The 26554-nt window shown below is 32.4% G+C and overlaps 3 protein-coding genes across 5 annotated transcripts; 1 reads left to right on the top strand and 2 right to left on the bottom strand.

Annotated features, from left to right (window-relative positions):
* The first annotated feature begins 5069 nt into the window (after positions 1–5069).
* LOC108457803 (uncharacterized) lies at positions 5070–8930 on the top strand. Its single transcript, XM_017756954.2, has 3 exons — positions 5070–5581; positions 6404–7967; positions 8468–8930. The coding sequence occupies exons 1-3, from the start codon at positions 5168–5170 to the stop codon at positions 8710–8712; spliced, it is 2223 nt and encodes a 740-aa protein (XP_017612443.1). The 5' UTR covers positions 5070–5167; the 3' UTR covers positions 8713–8930.
* A 1451-nt stretch (positions 8931–10381) lies between these two features.
* LOC108459431 (phosphatidylinositol 4-kinase gamma 5-like) lies at positions 10382–13636 on the bottom strand. The gene is made up of 2 exons (XM_017758801.2): positions 13389–13636; positions 10382–12765 (listed from the first exon to the last, which is right to left on the bottom strand). The coding sequence occupies exon 2, from the start codon at positions 12515–12517 to the stop codon at positions 10607–10609; it is 1911 nt and encodes a 636-aa protein (XP_017614290.1). The 5' UTR covers positions 12518–12765; positions 13389–13636; the 3' UTR covers positions 10382–10606.
* A 3934-nt stretch (positions 13637–17570) lies between these two features.
* On the bottom strand, positions 17571–26554 carry LOC108486657 (rhamnogalacturonan I rhamnosyltransferase 1-like). 3 transcript variants are annotated; one of them, XM_053030840.1, is made up of 9 exons: positions 25609–26529; positions 25313–25380; positions 25104–25192; positions 24809–24974; positions 24371–24660; positions 24074–24278; positions 23822–23979; positions 23315–23549; positions 17571–17725 (listed from the first exon to the last, which is right to left on the bottom strand). In XM_053030840.1, the coding sequence occupies exons 1-9, from the start codon at positions 25859–25861 to the stop codon at positions 17717–17719; spliced, it is 1473 nt and encodes a 490-aa protein (XP_052886800.1). In that variant the 5' UTR covers positions 25862–26529; the 3' UTR covers positions 17571–17716. The 3 variants fall into 3 exon arrangements, with proteins under 3 accessions (XP_052886800.1, XP_052886799.1, XP_017646313.2); XM_053030839.1 differs by lacking the exon at positions 17571–17725 and having other exon boundaries at positions 22356–23549; positions 25609–26365; positions 26457–26554; XM_017790824.2 differs by lacking the exon at positions 17571–17725 and having other exon boundaries at positions 22356–23549.

The raw sequence follows: 26554 nt of genomic DNA, 5'->3' as shown, positions 1-26554 counted from the left end.
ATAAATATTAAAACCATACATAGATTTTGATTCAATGTACTATTTTACACATGAAACCCTAATTGTGATTCAAATGTATACAATTATACATAAAGTTTTTATTTTGATTCAATTGTATATATTTCAATAAATAAATACATCAATCTATTTTTATATTTGGTAAGTATAATTATTTATGTATGCAATATGTAAACATAAAAATGTTGCTATATCATTAATGGTATTGATGGTTTGTGAAAATTGAATCAAATTAAAATTTCATGTGTGAAATTGCACAAAATAAAACGTTGTGTATAATATTGTACATTGAGTGAAAGTTCATGTGCATTTTTGAGATTTATCCCTATCTATTAAAAAATATTAATTTTCTATACTAATTTTTAAGAGTTTTTAATGTAATAACAAGATGTAATTTTTTATCCGTGCATAAATTCATACACTACCTATGCATTGAATACAAACTCTTTAAAAAAAAATTATTATACCCCTACTTCGGCAAGGACATATGGCAGAACATGAGGTTACCTGCAAATAATCCTCTATTGGGAATAATAGTTCACGAGCAACCCTCCAATAATGACCCTCTACCCAAAAAGGTTCGTGGATGATCCTCCGTGAATTCTACCTGAACTGTCTTAAAAACAACTTGCTACAAATCTTCTGTGAGGACCATTAAAGCCTAACATCCTCATTCAATTTCAGCAATGAAAATGTCAAAGTTGGATCACATAGTACACTATATGACAGCATACCTATAACAGCCTTGTCACCTGACAGACCATATTGTCACGCCTACTTCTTGTATTGTTAATTAAGCGCTATTACAAGACAAAGAGATAACCCTTATATATACCCAAAACACAAGAGACAAAGAGAATCCATAGTTATATTGCTTCATCGTATATTTTATGATGAGTTGCAGTTATAAATGTACCATTGACATGGTGAAACGCTTTGCTTTAATCAACTCATTCAACTTTATATATATAGTTGTGTGTGTGCAGCTCTTAAACTATATGTATAGATATAGATGTAAGCCAGGATCATCCAGAGCCCTCCATTGCGCACCATGAGAATCGTGTCTTCCATTTTTAGTATAATATTTATCTTTACAGCCATCATATTCATATTGATTCAAACAAAAGCCCCAAGACAAAGCTTAAATTCTTGTTATAAAAATATATATACACACATACATATATGGGGACCAGATCATTCCAAAGTAGTTAAAAAATTGAATGGCCCTTCGGTTTTTGTGTTTGCCAAAGCTTGGCCACCAAACAAGTTCTCTCTCCTCGTTGCATGCATGGCGGCGGACAAGCACGCCATCATTACCTTTTCTTTTTACCCTAACATGATATCTACTTTGTAGCAAAACTAGAAAGAAAGAAAATAATTATAATAATTAGTACCCATTTTTCAACTTTGAGTTTCCCCCAAAGTAAAATATTAGTACTTGGATTTTATCAAAGGGAAAAAAAGTGAGCTTTGGAGATAGAACCCTAGCTTTGACCTGGATATTCAAAACTTTTATAAACACCTTCTTCCCCTTTCAAAGAATTGAAAGCAAAGAAGTAATGGTGTCCGTAAGGGATTTTAGCTTTGCACTTGTGTTCGTTTTGGTTCTTATAGGAAACTCAATTGCACATCCCCATGGTATATACATTCATATTCTTTATTGATCTCTCAAGCTTTTCTTCTTTCTTTTTATTTTTTTGGTAATGTTAGAATATTCATGTTAACTTCTTTTGAATAAGCTATAAGCTTAGTTAATGTTAATTTGTTCAACTTTTTTTTCTCAGACATGGAAACAACAGTGGCGGCAGATCATGGAAGTGGTGTTGAATCGGCAACAGAAAACCTGGCCAACTCAGGCAAGGTAAAGTTAATGAAGTTAAAGAAAGTGAGAGTGGAAGAAGGTGCAAATATTTCAGGTTCAAATCATCACTTTAATAACCATACATCATCAGAGGAAGCAATTTTGAACGTAAATCGTAAATCGAGAAATACAAATCATCATCATCATAATCGTCGTCGTCGTCGTCGCCATGGGAAGACCAAAATGACTGGTTTTACAGCTTTGAATGCTGATTATCATGTCCCAAAATCCCATCCCCCTAAGAATAACTGAGAGTAAAATGAAACTGTTCATTATTTATTTTTGGGGTTAAGCCATCCAATTTTGCTTCTGCTGGGTTTTTATTTTTGTTGTTTATGATAGGGAATTCTAGAAAATACAAACATACTATTTGTATATGTATGCAATAGAAATTGAATATGTTTAAAAGAATTTCATTAGAACCTACTTTGCAATGCAATTGCAACAAAAAAGTTGATATGCATTATTCTTTCATATATATATATATATATATATATATATATCCATTAAGGCTAACTTGAGAATACTGGGTTTGTGTTAGTTGAATTCAATATTTCAATGTTGGTAATGCATGCTTTATTAGTATTTTGTTGGTTGGATGACCAAAAGATTTCTGGTTTTGGATGAGATCGTTAGATAGGGCGGTAGATTATACCTTGGTGAACATTGCAATAATTTTTTTTTCATGTTTTAAATTTATTTAAACAAAAAATGTAAAAATTTTAGTAAATTCGATTAATTACTTGAATTAATCGAAATTATTTTGGTCGGTTAATAGTTTATTTAAAAAATTTTAATTCGGTTAACAGTTTAAAATTTTGGTATGATAACTCCTACAATTACATTACAATGGGTAAAAGGAAAATGGTTTTACAACTTTTTTACCAAACTAATCTAAAAAAATTAAATATTTATAAGAATGACCCAACTTAAAAAACAATGACAAGAATGACTTGAAATCTACAATGTCGGGCGGTGCCGGCATCTCGATGGTCGGCACCAAAGTTCATTATCGTGTAATCATTACTTTGTGATCAATTCAAGGATAAAAAACTAATTTTTTTGGTGTCGGCACTGCCATAGCCGACACCCATATGTATTTTTTCAAGTACTTTTTAAAAAATATGAGTATTTTCTAGTTCAAAAAAAATATTTTTTAATAGGTTCCGGCATGTAGATGGTCGGCACTGGAAAAAAAATTCAATTTTTTTTACAAATTTTTTTGGTGCCAACACAAGTTCATATTTAAAAAAAAAAAGTTTGTCAATATTGGCGTCGGCGTTCTTGTTGCCGGCACTAGTATGATTTTTGAAAAAAAAACTTGTCGGCATGCTCTAATTGTCAAAATTGATGACCATTTTTAAAAAAAGCCAAAAACACTAGAAAAAATGAAGAAAAGAAAAGAGGAAGAGAAGAAAAAATAAGAGGAAACTAAAAGATAAATGTTTATAAAAGAGGAAGTCAAAAACACTTGAGAAAACGTCAGCATTTTTTTTTTCAAAAATCACACCAGTGCAGGCAACAAGAACGTTAACACCAACACTGACAAACTTTATTTTTAATATATGAACTGGTGCCAACACCAAAAAACAAGCAAAAAAAATTGATTTTTTTTTTGCCACCTACACACCGGCACCTATTAAAAAATATTTTTTTGAACTAGGAATACTTGTATTTTCTAAAAAGTACTTAAAAATACATACGGGTACTGGCCATGGCAGTAATAACACCAAAAAAATAATTTTTTATCCCCGAGTCAATCACAAAGTAATGATTACATGATGATGGACTTTGGTGCTGGCCATCGGGGTGTTGGCACCGCTTGACACTATAGATTTCATGTCATTCTTGTAAATATTTAATTTTTTTAGGTTAGTTTAGTAAAATAGCCAGATTTTACAAACACAAGAATTAAACCCTAGACCTTATGCCAATTAACTTAAAACTCGCATATATTTGCCAGTGGTGTGATTGAGAAATCATGGGAATTGAACTCATCGATTCCACCACTTAACTAAATTCAGAATATTTCGATCATCTCATAATCTCACATTCTCAAATAAATTTAAACTATAAGAATATAAAGTATAATCTCAACATCAACATCACATATTGTTATCTAAGATTTTACACCTTATATAAAAATTTAGACAAATTTATCATTTGTTTTATCATTTTAATCAATTTCCTTTTTTCCCCAAATTAAAATTCAAGTCTAATTAAAAGTAAAATAAATCTTATTCTTAATGGTGAAACAATAGATATCTTTATTTAAATTTATAATTATTATATTTATCCAAATAATTTATTTATAGATTTATTCCAACATCATAATTTACTTATCAACACATAAATTAATAAAAAAATGTCATAATTTAGCACAATTTCCAAATTTGAGACTAAAAATATTTAAAGAATTAAATTTATTAAAAAATTCTATAATAAAGACAATTTAATAAGTTGTACTTTTAAGTAATCTTATATTCTATCAATTAAGCATATCAAATTTTTACATTTCAACTAAGCAAATCAAACAATGTAATGTAATAATATACCCAATATTCCACCCCGTAATCTTATGTTAACATAATTTTGTTACTAAAATTAATATTACATTTCTTAAACCAATTTTGACTGAAGAGTTATGCCCAACTTTGTTTTTGCCTAAAATATCTATATTCATATTAAATATATATGTTTCTATAACATGTTTATGAATATAACGTGGAAGTCCACGAGTCAAGTGAGTTAAACATCATATACATAATTGCTTAAGTTTAATTCGATTTAATTCAAAATATGTACTTTAATTTTTATTTAAATTCACATTTATTTGTAATTGACTAATTCGGTCCTGTTTAAATTCATTCATATTAATTTTAATATTTTATATAAATATATTTTATCAAATAAATATATATGCTATTTCTTTATATAATCCTTAAATTTTTTTATTTTTATTAATTTTATATACAAACAACTTAATTTTTTAATATTTATATTATAATATTATATATTTAATTTTATTATAATATATAAACATCAAACTTAATTATTGGAATTTAAACTCAATTTATTTTTAAATTAATTTAATTTTATTATTCAAATTTAATTTTATTTTGAAAATTAAACAAATTCAAATTAAATAAATATCCGTTAGAAAAACACTAATGACGCAAAATATAAAGGAAAACTAATGGGCTTTGAACGAAAAAGAAAGGTGACCCATTAAGTTTTGGAGGCGAGTGAAAACCCATAGACTCAGTACAGGTAGGATTTCTTTCATTCATGGGTGAACTTGAGGAACCAATGGCTGAGTCAATAAAAAAAATGGCGGGTGACTCAACAACCGAGTTCTCATCTCCTTCCCCAAACAAACGTCTCAAAACCTTATCCAAATCAATCATCGAAGACGAACCCGGTAATCATCAACCAGAACAACAACGACAACAACAAGCAGCGGACGATGATGATTCAGATCCGGAGATATGCGGGATATGCTTATCGGACGGTGGACGAAGAGCAATCAGGGGCAAAATCAACAGCTGCGATCATTTCTTCTGTTTCGTTTGTATCATGGAATGGGCTAAGGTGGAGTCCCGTTGCCCTATGTGCAAACGCAGGTTCACCATCATTCATAGACCGCCCAAGGAAGGTGTCTTTGCTTCCCAACGCCTCGTTAACATCCCTCAACGAGATCAGGTCACGTTTCCTTTGCGTTATCATTATTAATTGCGTCATTTTTTTAGTTTAATTTTGCTTGCTCTGCTAATTTGACCTCCAAGATTAATGTTCTTAGAAATTTAATATTGTGTATGAATTTGGGATCTCAAAGTTTCATAGCCTTATCCTTGGGGTCATGGTGGAATCACCCTGGTACTGATTGGCTTAATTAATTTTGAGATAGTGTAATTACCTATATTACTCAGAACTGGAGTTTCGGTTTTATACGAATTTGTTCAAATTATTCTCAGTTTTTCCATGAATTTGGGGGTCCTCAGAGGTTATGGATACTTTGAACATATATAATTATATCTCTATTTCCACAATGTCTTTTAATCTGTTCTCAACACATCAGCTATATTTTTATTTTTATTTTTATTTTCTAATAACATATGCTGTATTATGTCTACATGTTAAGCAACTTGATACCTGGGAATTGGAATACATTGCTATGTTATTCGGACTTGGATACGAGTGTCCAGCATGAGTATGCTCAAATTTTTTTTTAAGATTTTCATAGAGGGTCCTTGGTGGGTCATATCCCTATATCTTTGTCCAGATATACTTCGGACATAGGTGTTTGAAGGAAAATGAAGAGTCGAAGCAAAATAGAATTGTTAGGTGTATCCTCCGGTCAAGTTATGGTTTATTTGCCCTAGCATGAGGTGTGGTGCAAAAAGGTCAGCTCCCAAGCTTAGCCTATTCTTAGTTAGGCATTGGATTTGGGTTTGTTCACTATCTGTCAATTAAAAGAAGGGAATTCATTTAGTCCAAAAATTCTGATATTTGTAACATTTTCAGGTTTACCATCTCTCTGGAAATGCAACATCTGGGCCCTCTGATCCCTATTCAGAAGTTAAATGTAGCGTGTGCCATGGTATGACCGACGAAAGTCTTCTACTGCTTTGTGATCTCTGTGACTCTGCTGCTCATACATACTGTGTTGGCTTGGGTGCGACCGTACCTGATGGTGACTGGTTTTGTCATGATTGTGCTCTTTCTAGGTCTGAACATGGGAAAACTGATGTTGACACTGAAACTGACAATCATATGATCGCTGCTAACTATAATGTACAATTACCATCTGAGGAAGATGTTTCAATTTTCGATATAGTTCGAGATTCAAATATCACACCACTTGAAGGACATAATGCAAGTGTGTCTTCATGTTCTAATCATTCACCACCTAGTATCATCCCTGGATGGGAAAGCAGTGGGGCAGATGAAGTGAGTCGTCCTAGTAGGAATACTGTGGGTAAATTGACTGAATCAGGTGCAAGAACATTGCGTCGTTGTCGCAATGTACAAAGCCGTATACAGGTTCTTCGTGAAAATTGGTGTGCACTGCAAAGTAGATCATTAAGTTTCTCTTCTCGTATGGCTGAATCTGGTGGTGGAAGTCATGGGAAAGGTAAGGTTGCTGCAGTATGTAATCCTGGATCAAGTGAATCACAACCGTCAATTTCAACAAGTCAACATTCAACTTCTCAAGACAGTTCTATTCAGCCTAAGGAAGATTTGTATGATATTGATAAGGCATGGAAAATGATGAGTATTGCAAAGTCAATGCAAAAGAATTGTAAGACAACTAATAGTCTTAACCGGAACTCAACAAAACTCCCCTGCCTCGGAAGTGCTTCAAAAGAGGCAATCAGAAGTTCAAGTCTTCATATATTGAAAATTCAGCAAAATGAAACTAGGAATGAGGAAAGAATGGGAAAACAGAAGCAGTATGGGTATCATTGTCACAAGAGGGAAAAGGAAAAGTGCAAATCTCCTGAGATGGAAAAGCAAAAGAGGGTGGTTATAAATACACAACCCAGTGAGAGAGTTCCTGCTTCTCATTCACTTCATTTTTTTCCACCTTCATCATCTGCAAAGGTCCAAATTGAAAATGGTTGCTCTCGTGTAAATGATCTGGGCCCATTTGTGAAAATTGCACAAAGTAGACGTCGAGAATCATCATCAACGGCAAACACGGAGCGTGGATCTTGTTCAACTAGTTTGTTTGGTTCAGTGCTAAGAGGATCTATGGATTCTTTAGATTCCAACTTGGAGGCAGGTGTAACTAAGTTAGATTTACCGGAGGGGAGAACGAGGTTGGAGAAGAGTTGTTCCAAAAGCAAGGATAGAAAAGATGATAATATCGAAAGTGAGATTCAGGCGCTTGCTAAACTCAATTCAGGGCGTTCTTTGGATTCCAACTTGGAGGCAGGTGTAAATAAGTTAGATATACCGGAGGTGAGAACAAGGTTGGAGAAGAGTTGTTCCAAAAGTAAGGATAGAAAAGATGATAATGCCAAAAGTGAGATCCAGGCCCTTGTTAAACTCAATCTAAAGCTCCTAAGCCAAGACAAACGATTAGGTACTATATTATCTAAATGTTGTCTTCTAACAAACATCTTAAGAACACTTCTTAATTCTTCATCAGAGTCGTTGGTATTTATTGTATTCATGAAATAATATTTTTGATGAAAGCAATGCTGAACTCGGGTGATCCAGAAACATTTTATTATCCACCAAGTTTTCAGCTTTTTTTCTCTGTATTAAAATACCAAAGGGCTTGCACTATTAAGTTTGTATAAAATCCTTTGAGTAGACTAGCATGCCAACAAAACTTGGATGTTATGCGTTAAGGAAAATTATAGCATAATGGTATCACCTCAACAAGATCGAAGCATAAACAAAATGAAAAAGTGAAAGGAGTTTACATAAACAATTTGAAGACTTACCTAAAAAGCCATTTTTCGATTTTTGTTTGGGTTTATGTGTGTGTAGTTGCATTTCAGTTATGCCTTTAAACACTTTATGTGTGTCTTGGCTGTATTTCGATTTATGAAATGTATTTACACCATGTGTCTGCAGGAGTCAATATATTCAAGGAGATTGCTAGGCTTGCCACCCATACAATCTTGGCAGCATATGGTTTCCAGCACTCAAAATCCAGTATCCACTCTTTTCCAAGCCCGGTATGTAGCCATAGCAATGATATTAATCTGCAACAAAAATCTACTTTGATGCCAAATTCTTGTCGAGAATGTTTTTATGTATTTGTAAAGAATGTTGTTAGCTCCATTATGGTTGAGAAAGGTCTGGCTAGGTCATCATAAGGTTATCACTACCTAACCAAAATTTACTTATAAATCAGGAATATGTTGTTTATTCTCTCCCCACATCCAATCAAAAGCCGATTTTTCTCTTGCCAACCCATCAGTTGTTCTTATGTATGACAAATGTGAGTTGTTATTGGAATCTAATTTATGACTAAATTGTTTCAAAGAACACTGTATTTGAAAGTATGTATTCAAAGTACAATAAATTTGTGTTACCATTATGTTTCCCTAGTTTTTACTGTCACTTGACATTGACCATTGATCGCTGAATGTAGTTACTGGTGACATGAATGATTGGCAATGGTTTTGGCTTAACTCGATAAATTTTGGAGCATATTTTGGTTTGAGTCAAATCTTGGCATCGTTGGAGTAGAATGGTTGATGAATTACCATTTAGGCGTTTAGTATTGTCATTTGCTGAGTTCTTACTTTGTCTACATTGCAAGTCAAGTCAAGCAAAACAGAGCTTTTGTCCTATTAATGGTGTACTTATAAATGGGCCAAGTAGCATGTTTTACAACAATCAAACCAACTACTTCAGATTAGCACCTTTGACGTTACCTGAAGGAATGATTTCTTAAGGGTTCAAAAAATGGTTTCTTACTAGGTAATTTTGCACACTTTTTACAAGAGAAGCAACTTGAACTCGATATGAACATGAATTTTTAAATTTTGTTAAGCCTTGCCGAGATTTCTGAGCAGTCAAGATGAAACCCCTTGCATGGATCCCTCATGAAGGCCCTCCCTGGACAGTAACTCGCCTGATAGACAGATCCAATCATTAGTTGTCATAGCAAAGGAATGCAGTGTCAGGCAAGACCACTTAGGACACAGGCAGGACCACAAACACACATCAAAACGCCAACCAGCCTACCTACCTGGCCCTAAAGTGTTTGGCTATTGGCCTCTGACTTCTAACCCCAATATCAACTCATCACGTGACACCTCGGAACATGGGATGACCTGCATATATAAAGCCGGGAGCATGAGGAAAGAACCAAGCACTCTTAAGGATCCCAATTCCATCTGTTAAACCTTCTTCCCTTTTCTCCATTCTCCTCCAGTTTAATATCTCTTGACGGCTCTCCACCCTAAATGGGTAAACCGACCTTATTCCTACTCCATCATCTCCTCATTTTTTATATATACAATAATCTCGTTGTTGGTCCTTGGTATCAAAAAATTTAATTTCACTTACTTGAAGTGTTCCTTCCGGGTTCAAGTTGCTATACACTAGAAGTGTGAAAAATGCGTGCCACTTCTCTTTAACTACCAGTCACGCATTGTACCAATATGTTTCGAGTAGGTAAGGGAACAGCATTTCACAACACGAAAAACTATAACAAAGATATGCAGTCCCTTTCATCAATTGCTGTCATGTTGCTGGCATTGTCTCGGTTTGCTTGGAAATAACAAAGACTGGTCTCCATGAATGTTGAAACCTCACATCAAATGTGGGCAAATGTCAGCATCCCTTGGAACTAGAATTTGTAAGGACAAAGCATGCAAAATTCTAGGAAAATTCGGGCCAAAACAACAGCTATGCAAGTCATCGCATTTGCTACTTAAAGCACTAACCAAGCACATAATGTGTTTTACTCATTTTTCCAAGTCATGTCCAAAATTAACAGATCTTTTAGGATAGTATTATAACCAACTTCACATGTTTATGTAACAAATGCATATGATTTCATTAAGAAAATATGATTGAACAAGCTTTTCTCTTCTTTTTCTCCCAAATATACTACTTTTAGTACCTACTATTTCTTCTTCCATAACACTGTATAATGTGAAAGAAAACTATGTAACAGAAACCCAATTCCCAGCACCAAAAACATTTATTCTTCAGACCCTAAAATCTACACATCCACAACAGGACATTTAACTAAACTCAAAACTGGCATGATGTCCCAAGTCTCTGTCTCTCTCCAATCGTTCGAGACCTTCGATTGGCGAAAGCAGGGCAAAGGAGCTTTTTGAATTTTACAATGAAGAGATTCCATTCCTCTTCATTCATGTCAGCTAACTTCACAAAGCTCGTCGAGGTCAGAAGCTGTTCATTTGCACTTCTTCTCATCCTAGATGAGTAGTCCATTGTGTGAGTCCTTTCAGGTTTTTGACCATGGTAGTGGAAGCCTTTTGGACCCGAGTTGTTAATTCTTTTCAAGGAAAGAGACAACCTTGAAGCAGTATGAAACCAATCTTCTTCATGACTACCAGCATTTCTGGCCCTAACCGGCCCTTCGTCCACTTGGATCTCGGAAGCTTCAATATCCTCATCTACTTCAGCTATTAAGTTCCGGTCGTTCATGGTTTCGGACCAATGCCTAATGAGTGCTTTTGCAGGCAAATCTCTTGTAGTATTCGGGGTGAAATTAACCTCAGCTTCCTTGCAATCGATGTCAAACTGAAACTCGTCATCTCTTTCATCAGCTTCAAAGAATGGCATGTTGATCTCCATTACAAGTTCTTTTGCCTCAATGCATACAAGCTCGAGTTCACTTGGCTCCTCCTCTAGGGCATGGAACTCCCTACTCATCATCTCGCCAATTTCAGCAAGACACAGTCCAAAACCGGCTGCTTCCTTAAGGAATATTGAGCAGAGCACCAAAACACGGAGGCATGCCTCTCGAATCATAGGCAACTCTGCCCGCAGCATATCAGAATCACGTATTGGATTGATATTCTTTATATACTCAAGTTCATCCTCAGAGAAAGGAATAGATGCCTGAGGCCAATGGATCCACTCAAAATATGGGTCCTCCAAGCTCTCAGGCAAGCAAAGACCATGATCTATCGGAATGAGTTCAAATTGACTGAAGCCTCCGACGCCACCAAGCTTCCTGACCAAAAGGTTTCCGGCATGCCTGTCTGTGTTAAAGATCCTAATGTCCAATATTCCTATTCTATGTATAGCATCAACTGGAAAGCTTGAGGTTCCATGGTCACCAGCATCAAAGTCGTGAGGAATGAACTGCTGCAATGATGCAATTTTGCTGACCACCTTCTTGTCTTGAAGCTTGTTTCTATTTACACCATCATTGACATTGAAGATTGAGTGAGTAACTTTTACAAGGACAGTAGGAGGTACATTGGCAAAGTGATCATAATCTAAAAGGTATGCGGCTACTTCTCGGAATCCTGTTTCCCCAACTCTTACCGAACGTTTAAGACCAGGTTGGCCAAGAGCTTTTCCTACAAAGCCTTTCGGATTATTTGGTGCAAAAGGTTCCTCATCAGTCGGCTTCACTATTGCAACATTCTCACCTTTAATATTTCTGCAGAAATAAGCACCACCCAGCCCACTACTTATAGGGATCGGATCAACCCCATTCTTGATCGCATCCATAATGTCCTTCACCAACTCAGTTGTTCCGGAAGAATGAGTTGAGCACCCTAATATCTCAACCAGACCACTCCCATCTCTTGGCTGAAGATTCTTCCAAGCCGGTGAGAGACATGGAGTGGATGAACTCCTATGCATTGTGTTTCGAGTAAGAAGTAGCGGCGAATCATTCCGAATGGAACTGAGATCATTGTTTAAAGTAAGATCACCAAATGTTAGAGAGCTCTCATCTGTAGGTACGTTAAGGGCAATCTGCATTCTTCTTTTAACTGTATGAGCATTGTCGTTCCGATCCAATTCTAATCCCAATACGCAGCCAGTTTCAGTCTGTACAAAGACACGCCGTGTTCTAACAGGTTTCAATATTCCATTCTCATGGTACTGCCCATTGGATATACTGTTAAAAGCAGAAACTGCCATCTGTGTCTGTACTGGACTTTCCAACTTACTAGCCATAAAATGGTACAGAAAACTTGCAGTTTTCAAGGCTGGCAACGGAGATGTCACAAGTTAAAAGATCCTTGTCCCTCACCCAGTGATGCCCAACTTAACTATGGAATGCGGTAATCACATGTGAAACAAGAAACCGGTCGACTTAAACTGCCCCAAACAGATGCTCATATTGAGAACAAAAATCCACAGAGTTTGGCCATGGAATGAAACACAGGAAAACAGCTACATTTGCATAGAAGCCATTGATAAAGCTGCATCATTTATAAGACAAGATATAATTACTTAATATAATTCACAAGAAAATAATGCCCTTCAAGGTAAATTAAAGAGAGCATATAAACAAATCCCAAAAGCCGGACTAATTCTTCAAGAATTTGAGAAGATCAAGGAATAAAACTACCAAAGAATTATATACATATATAGAGTGAAAATAAAGATTTACAAATTTAAGAAAACCCATTATTAACAAGGAATAAGCATAGCCATATGATCATTACGAGGGGAAAACAATCAAAGCAAGATCTCAATAAACTAACAGTGAAGAAATAAATTGAAGAGAAGCCACCTGAATCTGCCACTACATTCAGATTTCCAAAAACTTAAAAAATAAAAGAAGATAGCACTGTTGCTTCTTCAGTATTCAGATAATGAAGAAACAAAACCTGTGGGTCTAAATTTTGATCATCTTTTGAAAGGAAAAAGAATAAGGCAAAAGCTTTGGGGTTTTTTTTCATAAGAAAAGAAAAATTATAAAAAAAAATGGAATGAAAAGGTAAAAGGTCTCATTTTGTTTCCTTTTTATGATATTTTTGAAGGAGGAACAAGAAACGCAGTGGGAATTAAGAAGAGAAAAATCATTGAAAGAAAATCTCACGGAGATTCAGTGAACGGCAATGAATGTCAGGGAGAAGAAATCACGGCCGTTCATGATCAAAAGATCGGAGTCAGAGAGAGTATGCAAGATCAATGGCTGAAATTTGTCCACGATTCCATCACCAGTAACCTCTGAACCTTCTCCGACTCTCTCACTCTTCTCTGTTTGTATTTTGTGACGAGGATCAGGAAATGGCAGTTAAACTTATACACCATTTTTTTTTTTTACATATTAATAATTCCAAAAAATATGTCACCTTTTTTGTGTTCAAATCTTTTTAATTTTAACATTTTAAATTTTATTGAATAAAAATTTTAAAACTATATTTTAAAATTTTGAATGTAGTAATTTTTATAAATTTTAATATAATTAAAATATTAACTTTTAAAATTAATTAAAATGTTGTTTTTAAAATTTTAACTAAAAATATCTAACACCTTGAAAATAATATTTTCTTACTTTAAAATTTTAAACATAATGATGATGATGATTTTGAAGGATGAAGTTGGTACAATTAGTCAAAATTCAATTAAAAGTTATCAAATAAGCAATTATTTTACAAAATAATAAATAAAATCACATTAATTGGGATTTGAAGATCCATTCAAAAATAAGAATTTAGATAAAAATACACTTAAAAATAAATTTAGACAAAAAATAAAATTTATTTTTTAAATATATAAAGTCTCGAGTAAGATTTTTTTGACAACATCTACAAATACAACAAGGTCCCAATCTTAGGGATCCAAACATCCGCGCTGGAATGGAGAACATTCTAAAACAATGGAAATTGGACACTCCTCTCTCTTACTGATATGCAATAGCTGCATTTTGAACCTGTCTTACACCTCTCCATGGCCTCAGCTACATTTACATTCACACCATCAATATGCATCACTTCCCTTTTCACTTCTATAAATATTCCCACTACTTTGATGGAGAAATACACCTTACCTCCCATCACTACTAATATTACCTGCTAAAGTGCAGGGCTAATCATTCAGCTGAGGTTTTCGATAAAGTAGATAAAATCGTTTTTATTTTTGGTGATTTTCAATTTTAATATTAAATAAATTAGTTTTTTTTTAATATTGTAATAATTTAGTCTTTGTCAATTTTAGAAGTGAGCTACTAAAGATAATTAATCACAGTATTAATATCAATTGTACATAAATTTAATTAATATAATAATAAATTCAAGCATTTACATATTTACATAAATAGTACAAGCTAAATTTGTTAAATTAGGATCAAATTAGCATAATGTGTAAATTTTGAGAGTTAAATTTGTTATAGTACTTAAAATTATATGTAATAAACAAAAAAAATTAATGTTGTAATTAATTTTCTTTAGTTGCTCAATTAACAAGGATTAAATTATTCTTTTTTTTTCTGAGAAACGCCAATTTGCTCAAATCAATATTGAAAAATGGAAAAAAATTATGTAACATGGATCACTCCAGCCTCACTCAAGTTATTATTTACTTTTTAATTTGAGATCCATGAAAAAATCAACTGTTTTATTATTATTATTATTATTATTATTATTATTATTATTATTATTCAAGATTCAATTATCTAAAGTGGGATGTGCAGCTTATTAGTCAAGAAAATGACTAGCATTTTAGGTGGATTGCTAATTTGCGAAATTATGAGAGTTTATCTAATATTTAAAAGATAGGATTAGGTATAAGCTTTCAAATCTTTCTCATCAACCTCATTATTCTTTTCACACTTCAACTTTTTTATTCTTTTTCTTCTTTTGTGACAAAAGGGTTTTGTTTAGAGTTTATATTTTTTTATATATAGCAATAAATTAACAAGTGTTGAATGTATTTTTAAGACATTTTGTGTTCTTAAAAAATAATTTAAATTCAAATTTTAAAGACGATATTATTGAAAAAGATATCTATAAATCTCGAAAAAATTAGTCATTATAAATCATAAAACAAATATAAACCATACATTAATTATTCAAAAGAATAATATTTGTTGCTTGCTTTTGGATTTCTTTTGATACTTCTTGTTTTTTTTGTATGGATAAGGCAGAGACGCGTGATCATATTTTCTTTTAGTGCAAGTTTTCAAGGATTGTGTGGCAATCGATTTTGCAGCTTTGTTCCATTCATAGGGCTGTGGGAACCTAGAGGCAAGAGTTAGTTTGGACGATATTAAAACTTAAAGGAAAGTCATTGCTTATTGTTATACTCAAGCTTGCTTGAAATGTATATCTGTATGTGATATGGAGACAAAGGAACAATAGGTATTTTAGTGCATCTTTCTTGATTGAAGATGCTGTGTTGGTATAGATTAAAGAGATTGAGCAGACAAATTTAGGAGGAAGATCAATCCATAGAGTTGGCCCTGTTAATGCTTCACTTTGTGCTTCTTGGGTATCATTGGTTAATTTGTTATATAGCTTAAAGTATAGTTATTGTACAATGTTCTTTTGTAGCATTTTAACTACTTTCTTAGATTAATGGATTTCATCATTCATCCAAAAAAAATTATTTAAAAAGAATGGTATTATTGTGATAAAGCAACGATGTCAAGATTTTTATCTTAAAGGTTTAAAAAACTATAATTTTCTTTTAAAATAAAATTGTACTACTTTTCTTAAATATAAAGAAGCTAACACTTTTAAAAATTTGAAGGCAAATTGAAAAGAAAAAGGGATGGATCGATGCTTAAGCTACCTCTCTGTTGCCTTTGTACCTTTAAATAAAACCCCTACGTCTAATTAGAACCCTAGATTCTCAAATAAACCCCAAAGAGATAATAATTTATAAAACCCTCCAATCTCATTTTTCTTAGAAAGTTTTGTTAGAAAATGTCGTTAGAACCGTAAATCTCTTATACAAAATTTAATAAACCATAAACTAAGATTTGTCATGTCAGATTATAAAAAATAAATAAAAAAACAAAACTAAATGTGGAAGCGTACCTTTATCCATCGATATTTTGAAATCTTCAAGTCTTATGATTTTGATATTCCAAATTAACACACGAGTATTTTAAAGAAATGTGGCGCTCTCTCTCTCTGAAGATGGGATATCAGAAAACTAATAATATGTAATTTTCTTATTTTATATATATGTATATATATATGTGATGTCTATATTATCCAACAATCTCCTCTTAGGCCATAATATATATATATATATATATATATATATATATATACTAATTATCTTATAATTACATATTATAAAACCTTATGAGCTCAAAGTTTTACTATCATATCCAAAAGGTATTCCAAACAATCTTGTCCATAAATTATGTCAACATAGAACCAATGTGACTTTCGTTATATATATCATAACTAAATCCATCATTGATCACAAATATTAATAGAACCAAATGACATAGATTAAGTATGGATGTGTAAACCTTAGTGAGATCAAACTTTACCAAAATCAAAGTGTGAATAAATCATATAAACCTTATTTCTACAGAAAATAATCTTAATATTCGTAAAATGAAGCTATAACACCCTATACTCAACCCAATCATAGGGCTCAAGATACAAGGTATCATACTCATTGCCTAAGCAATTACGGTCAAATTATATTCAATTAATACCAATTAACATAAAAATGCAAATAATATAAACACAAGATATGACATAATTATCCTCGGGTCTTAAATGAGCTTACGAAAGTTCTAATGCTAACCGAGGTCGAATTAGGACTAAATTGTAAAATTGACAAAACTTCAGCTTGACATTGAGACATGGGGAGTTCCGCATCTTCATCGCGATGTGACATTCTGTTTTAACATTGTCATAACAACCAAGTTCGACATTGCACTGCGGCCTAGAGCCTTGATCTCGTCGCAACGACACTCAATTGACATTGCGATGTCACATTCTATTTCTGCAATTTCTAAAGATCCTTAACCTGCAGTTTCTTTCCATCCAATAAATATACACATTCATCTCAATGTCCAACTAACCTATGCCAACTACAACACACAAATCATGAATTACATTACCTTATTTAATAATATGCCAAAGCATTAACACTTATAAGTTGGTTATCTAATATATTTCACCTATGTCCATTACAACCATACCAAATTCATCAAAATTATTTACATTTACAGCATTTAATACATTTCAAACTATTTTATTAACTCATTTACATATTGCATCCAAGTGACCAATTGGATATATCAACTTTTACTCAAAATTTCACATTAGTATAGTATGGTGCCAAAAGTGACTCAACTAAGTACATGCTACACTTTAACAAAACAAAGACATACAAACTTCATTGAGTTGGGGATAGATTGTTGGATAATGGATCAACTGCTCGAACTATCGAGATCTACTTTACCTACGCACAGAGAAAAACAAATCGTACGCTGATCAAATACGCTCAGTGGTAAATCTATGATTCAAGACAATATAACAAGCTTATGCAAATGCACATATTTAATTTCTAACCCAAGCTCATACCTTTTTATGTCAAACTCTTTCAATTTCATAGAATCATGCTTATACTAAACTTACATCTACTAATGTCATAGGTACAATTACTACTTAGCTTGATTATGTTCATTACATGCTACAATCATCAAGTAAGTACCAAAGCAATACTAATTGTGCTATTCAACATTAAAGGTACCATTTTATTTCCTTCTTTAACAACTCACCAATTATTAGAATAACAAAAATATTGCATTTACATATTCAAAATCATACATGATTTTTGGCTATTTCTGACTTTGTTGGCCCTCTCAATCGCATTCAATTCATTTTGTACAATGCATTTCAATTTATAAACCACTTCACATATCATTTAAGCAATTTCATTTGTTTATAACCTTATTAGCCAACATGGACTTAGAACAGATAGGCAGATTCGTCACCCCAGTTTGCCCAGCAAAAATGGTTTACTCAACTATAAAATCTGTCACCCCGAATCGCCTGAAAACGATGACTCTAAGAATGATCTACCATCCCGGATTGCCTGGCAGCAATGGTCTTCAATCATTAATCTGACCCCATCGCATGCCAACTATATTTGACTCAGCTCGAACAACTAATCAGGTAACCAAATTTTTAATTCATCATAAACAATTCGAATCATAATTTATCATATCTAAATAATCATAAATTTCATCAATTAATCACATATTCAACATGTTTAACTTAATTTCATACAATTCATCAATTTCGAATTGAATCAAGAATTTTCTATTTTATTCAATTTAGTCCTTGTCTCGATAATCAATCTCAAATATAACAATTCAAATCAAATAACCATAAATGACTTACCTCAACTCCATATAATGCATAAATGACATGAAAAAATAGAAAAATAATGGTTCCTGAATCATATAAATACAAACCAAAAATTTGAGCTATTTGTTGTCGATTTTCGATTTTCCTTTTCCCTCTCAATGGTTTCGTGTCAACATTAGCTAAATAAAATCATAAAAAAATATAATATTATTAAATCCCATTTAAATCATAACTAATCACAAAATCAAGCAGATGTTACAATTTATTCAATTTAGTCCCTAAACCCATGACAAACATAACTTTCAATCCAAAGCTTCATATGAAATCCAATTTCACAATTACTCATTAGGAACCCCCTATTCCATATTCCTATTGGAATTTCATGTCAATTTTATATTTTATTTAGTTTAGTCCCTAATGTACAAAACTATTAATTAACCTTTACAATTTAGTCTTTTTCTTAAACTAAAATTAATTTCTATCAATTTAACATCTAAAAATTTCAATCCTCAACAATGACATCTCATCAAAACTTCACTAATTAATCCTTATGTTGGCTTAATCAAGCTTCCAAGATAAAAAAAAATCTATAAAAATTAAAGAAAAATAGCTAGAAATTTACTTGCAATTGGAGTTAAAAGCTTGAAAATTCCTAAAATGGCGTCAACCCTTCTTCTTATATACTTAGATAGTTGGAGAAGATTATATCTCATCTCTCCTTCCACTTACTTTTCTTTTTATAGTTGGATTAATTTGATAATTAACTTAATTTAATCATGGTTTACCTTAATTAATCTTAATTTGTTTAATTAATCAATTAACAACACTGTCATCTACTACTTCATACTTAAGCTCGGTCTAATTATTGTTTCGAGGCTTCAATTAATTGTAATTTTAGTCCTCAATTCATTTTCTAATTAAAAATCTATAAGATTGGACTTTACAAGTTAGTCTATGGGTCTTAATTAACCACAATTTCAGCTGAATTGAGTATCAAATTTTCAATTCATCTATAATATAACTCTGTAAATATATTTATTTAATATTTATGTACTCGGTTTACAGAATTGGGGTCATGAAACCATAATTTTTGCTACCACTGAAATTCAGGTTGTTACAAAAATGACTGAAAATGTGTCTACAACAGGAAAGCATTTAAAATTACGAACTCCCACTAAAACCAAATAGCTTGAAATGACATTACAACCATATAAACAATGTGCTCTTAAAAACCTTGGGTGGTAGTCCCTTAGTAAGCAGATCACAATCATGGAATTTGTTCTAATATGTTTTATAGACACCTAACCACTCTAAACTCTAACTTTAATAACCAAGAATTTAAAGTCTATGTATTTTGACTTTGATGTGCTCTTGTTGTTATTGGAATAAATGATTGCAATTTGTTGTCACAATTTGCACCTTAGTGACAATTTTGCATCCATATTCGATTAAAATTGAAGTTTGTATACTCGACAATCTCTAACTTATTAAACCTTTGATATATGAGCATCTAATGTTTTGTTTTTCTGAAGATAATGTTTGAATCATTAAGTTACTTTCCAATTATCCGTACTTGACATCATCATTTTCATCTAATGGCCACCATTCTTTCTCAAATTTCAATCTCATCCAAGGGCTCAAATTTCACTATCAATTTATGAGATGTTTCTCATAAATATTTTTATGAAAATGACCATTTTGCCATTGAATTTTCTCTACAATTTCATTTTTGATTCACTACACACTTTTCGTATAATTACACTTCTAATCCTTCCTCTTTCTCCCTTCAATTCAGTTATTTATACTTTCAATTTTCACACTTTTTCCCAACACTTTTCACTCACGATTTAGTCTATATCCCAGATTTATTTTTCTCAATACATAAGTCTTTTCAATTCCCTCTAGTGTACATCTACCTTCTTTACTAACATTGTTAAATTTTATTTTATTTACTACATCTACCTTCTTTACTAACATTGTTAAATTTTATTTTATTTACTTCCAAAATTGATCATATATATTCTTGAAATAACACTAGTCTCGATTCAAGTGGTTTTAAGGACGTTACAGTATCCTTCAAATATAACATGATGATTTTGATAAAATATACCTTAACTTAGAATCTTTGTTAAATATCTCATCACATGATTAATTGCGTCCTATTGCTCTAAGTGTGGATTACTTGTAAATCTAGCTAGCACCTTTATATCATAAGCAATGTCAGATTGGATGCAATCAATTGCATACCTCAAGCTCCCAATAATATTCTCATACTCTTTTTGGTTACATACAACTTGATCATTCTACGTGAAAAATAAATGTAAATTTGGATCAATAAGAGAGCACAAGAATTTACAATAAAAATTTTATATTTTTCAAAAAAGAACAAAATATTTAGTAAATGAACACATAATTAGAAAGAATGCAATTACATGTTGATAATATTTTGGTAAATAATGAATAACATAGTAGTTAGCAATTCATAACAAAGTAATACATTATGATAGATAAGACCATAATTATAAGTTTCCATCATTAAAATGTTAAAATATATATAAACTATTAATAAGTTTTTAAAAAATTTACTAATTTCATCATTTTTATGTTTAAAATTATATCAATTTTTGCAAGTCAACTCACAAATATTAAATCATTATATTGCATGTTGTTAAAATAGAAAATATTTTATAATGAAATCATTAGTTCAATTCTTTGTAACCAAATTCTTTTCAAGTTAATATCAAATTTAATAATCAAGTTCAAACTTCTCAAATAATTAAGTCTATAAAGTTTATTAATAACATATGATACTCTTTATACTTAAAATATAATTATAAAATAGTAATATATGATAAATGATATAATAATAAATTATTTATGAATAGTAGTAAATTAGTAACAACAACAAACAAAATTTTGGTAAAGATGCTATAACAGTACTTGATTGATAACATAGGAATGAATTATTGATTAAGTACCATAATTTTTATAATACCAAAATAGATTTATACTTTACAATATAATATTTACTAGGTTAATTGATTAAGTTACATTTTTAAATAAAAATTTTTTCATATGTTAAGTCATAGATAAAAGCAACAATGAATAATTTATAAAATAAAAAACTTAACCTAATGGTAAAAGTATTAAATTGTGAGGTATGAGAGCTTAAATTTAATCCCAAACAACCTTATATCTCACCCCATTTATAATATAAAATTAAATAATTAATATCTAAATTTATAATTACTATTGTAAAATTCTATATAATTTGTTAAGTAAAAATATTATATTTTTATAAATATCATCTTTATATTACCTAACTAGAAATGTATATTTATATTAAAATTATATTTTGAAAATTCAATTTACAATTAAATAATCAATTATATGCTTTTAAAAATATTACAATTTTTTTATGAAATATTATAATATTCATGACTTCAACAATTGTAAATTCTCAAACAATCTCAAACTTCAATTTTTTTCATTTTAACGAAAATATCTTTTTTATATAAATAATTTTTGTCACAATTTTTTAACAAAATCGGCCTCATATTACCATCAAAACTAAGACTGCAAAAACAGAACAAAAACCAAAGAGTTTTAAGGTAAGAAAGGCAGTCGCAATTTGCTGTCATATGACAACAATCTCCTATATCAATGGTTACACTTAAAAACAATTAACAAACATGCTTAACACACAACTCTCATACTCGTTTTTCCCATTTTAACACAATAATTTCTGCCATGTTCTCCATTAATCAAATAAAACAAGATACAAATACACAAATTGCAGAACTTATACGGAATGGACCACTGATCATTGACACAAATGGAACATAGTAAATCAAAAGAACCAAAACTCCCCCAATAATGCAAAAGGGACATGTTCAACTATCTTTTGATTGGTTAGACTTTCACTTTCTAACATGAAATTTAACTAAGGAACACCCACACAAACAAACAAACAAACAAACAAAGTCCAGCAACCTCAATAATGTGGAAAAGCTAAATTGACAAATAGCCTCATTGATGAGAAAGAGGTCCATACTTTTTCCCAAATGAAAGGCAAAACCAGGTTACTTGACCCAAAACTTCAAGTGCCAATCATTTTAATTTACATGATAAAAGTGTATTCAAGTTGATATTCGATGCTTTCAACCATTCCCTGCATTGATGTGGCCATACTAGAAAAGAAATACAACGGTGTCCATGTAGGGTGTGACATGACGAATTCTAGAATGTATATGTGCTAGAATACTAACTAGATTGTAAAGCAATCTAAAAAGAAATGAAAAAAAACGAAAGACGAAAGGGTAAGGGATTAACCTTCCAATCGAGTCTCGAAATTTATACTTGCATCCCTCGTGTACAACACATTTTGATCTGATATTGCCCTATAATGACAGGGCAGCTCTCCTATACATGCTTCTTGTTATTTGCATATATTAAAAATTGTGTCCTCTAGCCACTTCACCAGATCCTCTCAGGCTTTCTTCAAGTTCTACCCTAATCATCTCTGGATTTGTATCTTTGGAAGAAAAACCTTCATTGTAGTCATACTTGTGCAGGGAAACTACCTTAAGGTTTTAGGTATGATGCCTAGCACGCTAGAAAAAGGAAAAACACCAATAATCGTCACAATCCCCAGATAGAAAGATCACGTGCTACTCACTTGACCATATGATGATGGTTTCAAGCATTCTTCTGGGTTGGCAAAGAAGTAATCCTCTTCTTTAGGCCTGTCGGGAAGCACCGATCTTTGTGTTGGTTGCCCCTTCCGATATTTGTGAGATTCTTTCACGGCATTTGAGAACTCATTCCAACTTAGGGATCCACTATTGTACTGGTCTATCAGATCAACCAAAAGCCTTCGGTCCAATAATATTGTCTGCTTGTACCCCAGAAATCTGAATGACCACTCAAAACTACAGCGGTTACATTTATGAAGAATAGTTATAACCATACAAAAAAGAAAAAAAAAAAAAAAAAAAAGAAAAGCACTTGGAAAGAAACATTATGAGAAGCACTTTCGGAAACGGGTAGTTGTAAAATTCCTAGGTTCATGGTGCAACCATTGAAATACAAATAATATCTGATCTCTAAATCTATAGAAAAATGGGTGGAGAAAGAAGGAAGTCTTCTGAACATATTAAGAGACAATCTACCAGTATAACAGTACCTGCGATGGCCTTCAACAACCTTAGCCATGTTTCCGTCATATGTAGGAATAAAAATATCACTCTCCAACGAAACAAGATAATCTAATGCTGCCATCTGGGATGAATGATTTTGAAAAAACCCGAGGTCTGATGGCTCCAATAAAGTCTCCTTTCTAACCTTTTTTAATAAACAAAAGGCCAATCATTGATACGGGATAAACAATTGTAAACATTACTATTACATCTAGTTTGCAGAACTTCTACCTACTTACCAATTTTGGATAAGCTGAGGCAAGACTTGCCATTCTCCGATTTCCACTATATATTTCACCGGCTGCAATATAGATTTGATAACTATTATCGATGTCCAGCGCCCTCAATATAAGCGCAGTTTCCTCAGGCGTCAAAGGGCACAAACCATCTTTCCTTTTCAAGTCTGAATTTATTATTTTTTCTTTCCACCAGGGATAAGCATATCTGCCAAATTGATTGTTTGATGAGACAGAGATTAAAATTTCAAAATTCAGCTCATGGATCATTTATTCGTTAAAGAATTAAATAAAGCTCACCTCATTCTTGTCAACTCCTCCACCTCCTCATTGTTGCAACCTTGGGTACAGCCCGAAAATGCTAACATGTCCATTTCATATCTAAGATGAAGGACGATAAAAGGGCCATTTTGCCTCAGAAGCTTAATAACTCGTTTACCTAAGTCCTCTATCTGAGAAGTGAATCTCAAAGCACTAAAATTTACACGACATCGCAACTTCTGAATATCTAAAGGCTGCCCATTGTTGGCAAGTCGAGTATCAGTTCTATTCAAATGTACAACTTTATATTTCCATATCAGAGGAAGAATCTGCATGAAATAGAGAACAAAACATGCTAATTTAAAAGGAGTCCCTCGAAGAAAGGAGAACTGAGAAAGCTAAGAAACTAAGTTAAATTCTTAGTAGTCTATAAAAGCTCTAGGTGCATAAAGGACCTGGTAATGACAAAGAATTAACCTGGTTACGGTAGTACGATATATCGGACCAGCTAACTGGAGGCATGGAATACACCGTTCCCGTTTCAACTCTCCTCTTAAGCCTAGGAGGCAACTCCTTCAATATACGAACCTCATCTCTCAGTGATGTAATGAAATGATCCACATCAAATATATCTTGAAATTCACTGAAATATTGATTAAAACTACATTTAGAGATATGTAGGAAAAATAATCCCAGTTCAAAAAAAAACCAGAACTTATTTTAGACTACCCTTTCCATATCTATAGATGTGAGCAAAGCTTAGTTAATGCACCTGGGATCGGCCCAGAAGGACGTTTTATCCAGTTCTGGAACTATAAGTGTGACATTCAAATATCTTGCAATGGTAACCATATCACAAATCTGTCAAGCAAACCCAAAAATGAATAACATAGCATCATTTTCCATATGGATTATACAACAAATAACTCATGAACTTCCATAATCTAGTAAGAGCTTAAAAAAAATTGCTAAAGCACTCACTGCTGCTCGCATTTGATTGAGACCTCCATTACATGAAACCATCAAGTAACCATTGTTCTTATATACCCCTATCGTCAACAAAGAAAAGATCATGTCAATTTCGTATCCAAATTCTATAACGAAAAGATAATTGGGGAGCATCAATTTCATATATAGAGAGAGAGAGAAAAAGAAATGCACTTCAATCTGACATTTATAATTGCTCTTTTTCTCCTCAAATAAGAATTTAGACAAAAATTAACAGGTTTTGCCAAGTTTCCCAAGAAAATAGAATATTACGAGAGGTAAAGCTTTACTTTTGGGAGGAAGAACACGAGCGGGAACGGAGAGGACTTTGTCTTCAATGACGGAGAAGGAAGAATCCTGGTGAGTGAAACAGGAAGGCCAGCCTTTAAGGACGCGTGGTCCCCACGTCTGACCTACCGCCGTTAATTGTACAACGCAAGTCCAAAGCAACACCGATGTGGTGGCGCGTATCATCCACAGCTTCATTCTGGAGTACTTCAACTTTTCAACTCTTTCCCCTCCTCCACCTTTCATTACCCCCATTCTTATCCCTCCTTTTCTCCCTTTCCCTTCAACACTGCATATTTCCAGCTTCAATCTCCACCCTCCCACATCCCCCACCCCCCCACAGAAATACGGCACCGTTTTCTTCCTTTCAAGTACGATCAATGTAGCTCGATTTTCAGAAAAATTTACAACCAATTAACCACCTCCAAAAAAATATTCAAAAAAAAAACAAAATTCTCTTATTTAAAAAAAAAACAAAATTCTCTTTCTTTTCTTCTTATTTTCCGAAAATAAAACACAGCAGAATCTTCGAGATCCGATTAACTTCCGGAGATACAAAAAAGAATCCAAAAAAAATACAATCGAAAAGATCCGATTTCCTCCTCTATCAACTCAACGAATTAACAAATTCCAATCTAAAAATAAACAAATTTTTCAAATAGATTTTTTTTAAATTAAAAAGGAAAAAAAAAATCCTTTAGCCGATTCAATGACTTTTCCAGCGAGGAATTGTCGTGGAGTGGCCGTTGAAACCCGTGCCTGCCTTCAAACGTAAGCCAATCAAAGAGAATATGAGAGAGAATAATTTAAAAAGAAAAAACAAGAAAAAAAAAAAAGAAAGGAAATATACATTCACAAACAGATTTAGAACCGAGAATATAACGCCAGGTAGTTGGCTAAACGGTTCGGGGTATTAATTCTTTTAATTTTAGAAAATAATTTAAAAAA

This window comes from Gossypium arboreum, chromosome 7 (genome assembly GCF_025698485.1).
Source record: "Gossypium arboreum isolate Shixiya-1 chromosome 7, ASM2569848v2, whole genome shotgun sequence".
Lineage (NCBI taxonomy): Eukaryota > Viridiplantae > Streptophyta > Magnoliopsida > Malvales > Malvaceae > Gossypium > Gossypium arboreum.
The sequence above is the reverse complement of the archived record's forward strand: the minus strand, read 5'-3'. Positions and strand labels throughout refer to the sequence as shown.

What these genes read in the sequence shown, in the direction of transcription:
- LOC108457803 (XM_017756954.2), top strand. Translation starts at nt 5,168, where the DNA reads ATGGGTGAACTTGAGGAACCAATGGCTGAGTCAATAAAAAAAATGGCG. An exon ending in ACATCCCTCAACGAGATCAG is followed by an intron (nt 5,582 to 6,403) that starts GTCACGTTTCCT and finishes TAACATTTTCAG; the next exon opens with GTTTACCATCTCTCTGGAAA. An exon ending in AAGCCAAGACAAACGATTAG is followed by an intron (nt 7,968 to 8,467) that starts GTACTATATTAT and finishes ATGTGTCTGCAG; the next exon opens with GAGTCAATATATTCAAGGAG.
- LOC108459431 (XM_017758801.2), bottom strand. Translation starts at nt 12,517, where the DNA reads ATGGCTAGTAAGTTGGAAAGTCCAGTACAGACACAGATGGCAGTTTCT.
- LOC108486657 (XM_053030839.1), bottom strand. Translation starts at nt 25,861, where the DNA reads ATGGGGGTAATGAAAGGTGGAGGAGGGGAAAGAGTTGAAAAGTTGAAG. An exon ending in TCGTGTTCTTCCTCCCAAAA is followed by an intron (nt 25,381 to 25,608) that starts GTAAAGCTTTAC and finishes TGTTGACGATAG; the next exon opens with GGGTATATAAGAACAATGGT. An exon ending in TCAATCAAATGCGAGCAGCA is followed by an intron (nt 25,193 to 25,312) that starts GTGAGTGCTTTA and finishes TTTGCTTGACAG; the next exon opens with ATTTGTGATATGGTTACCAT.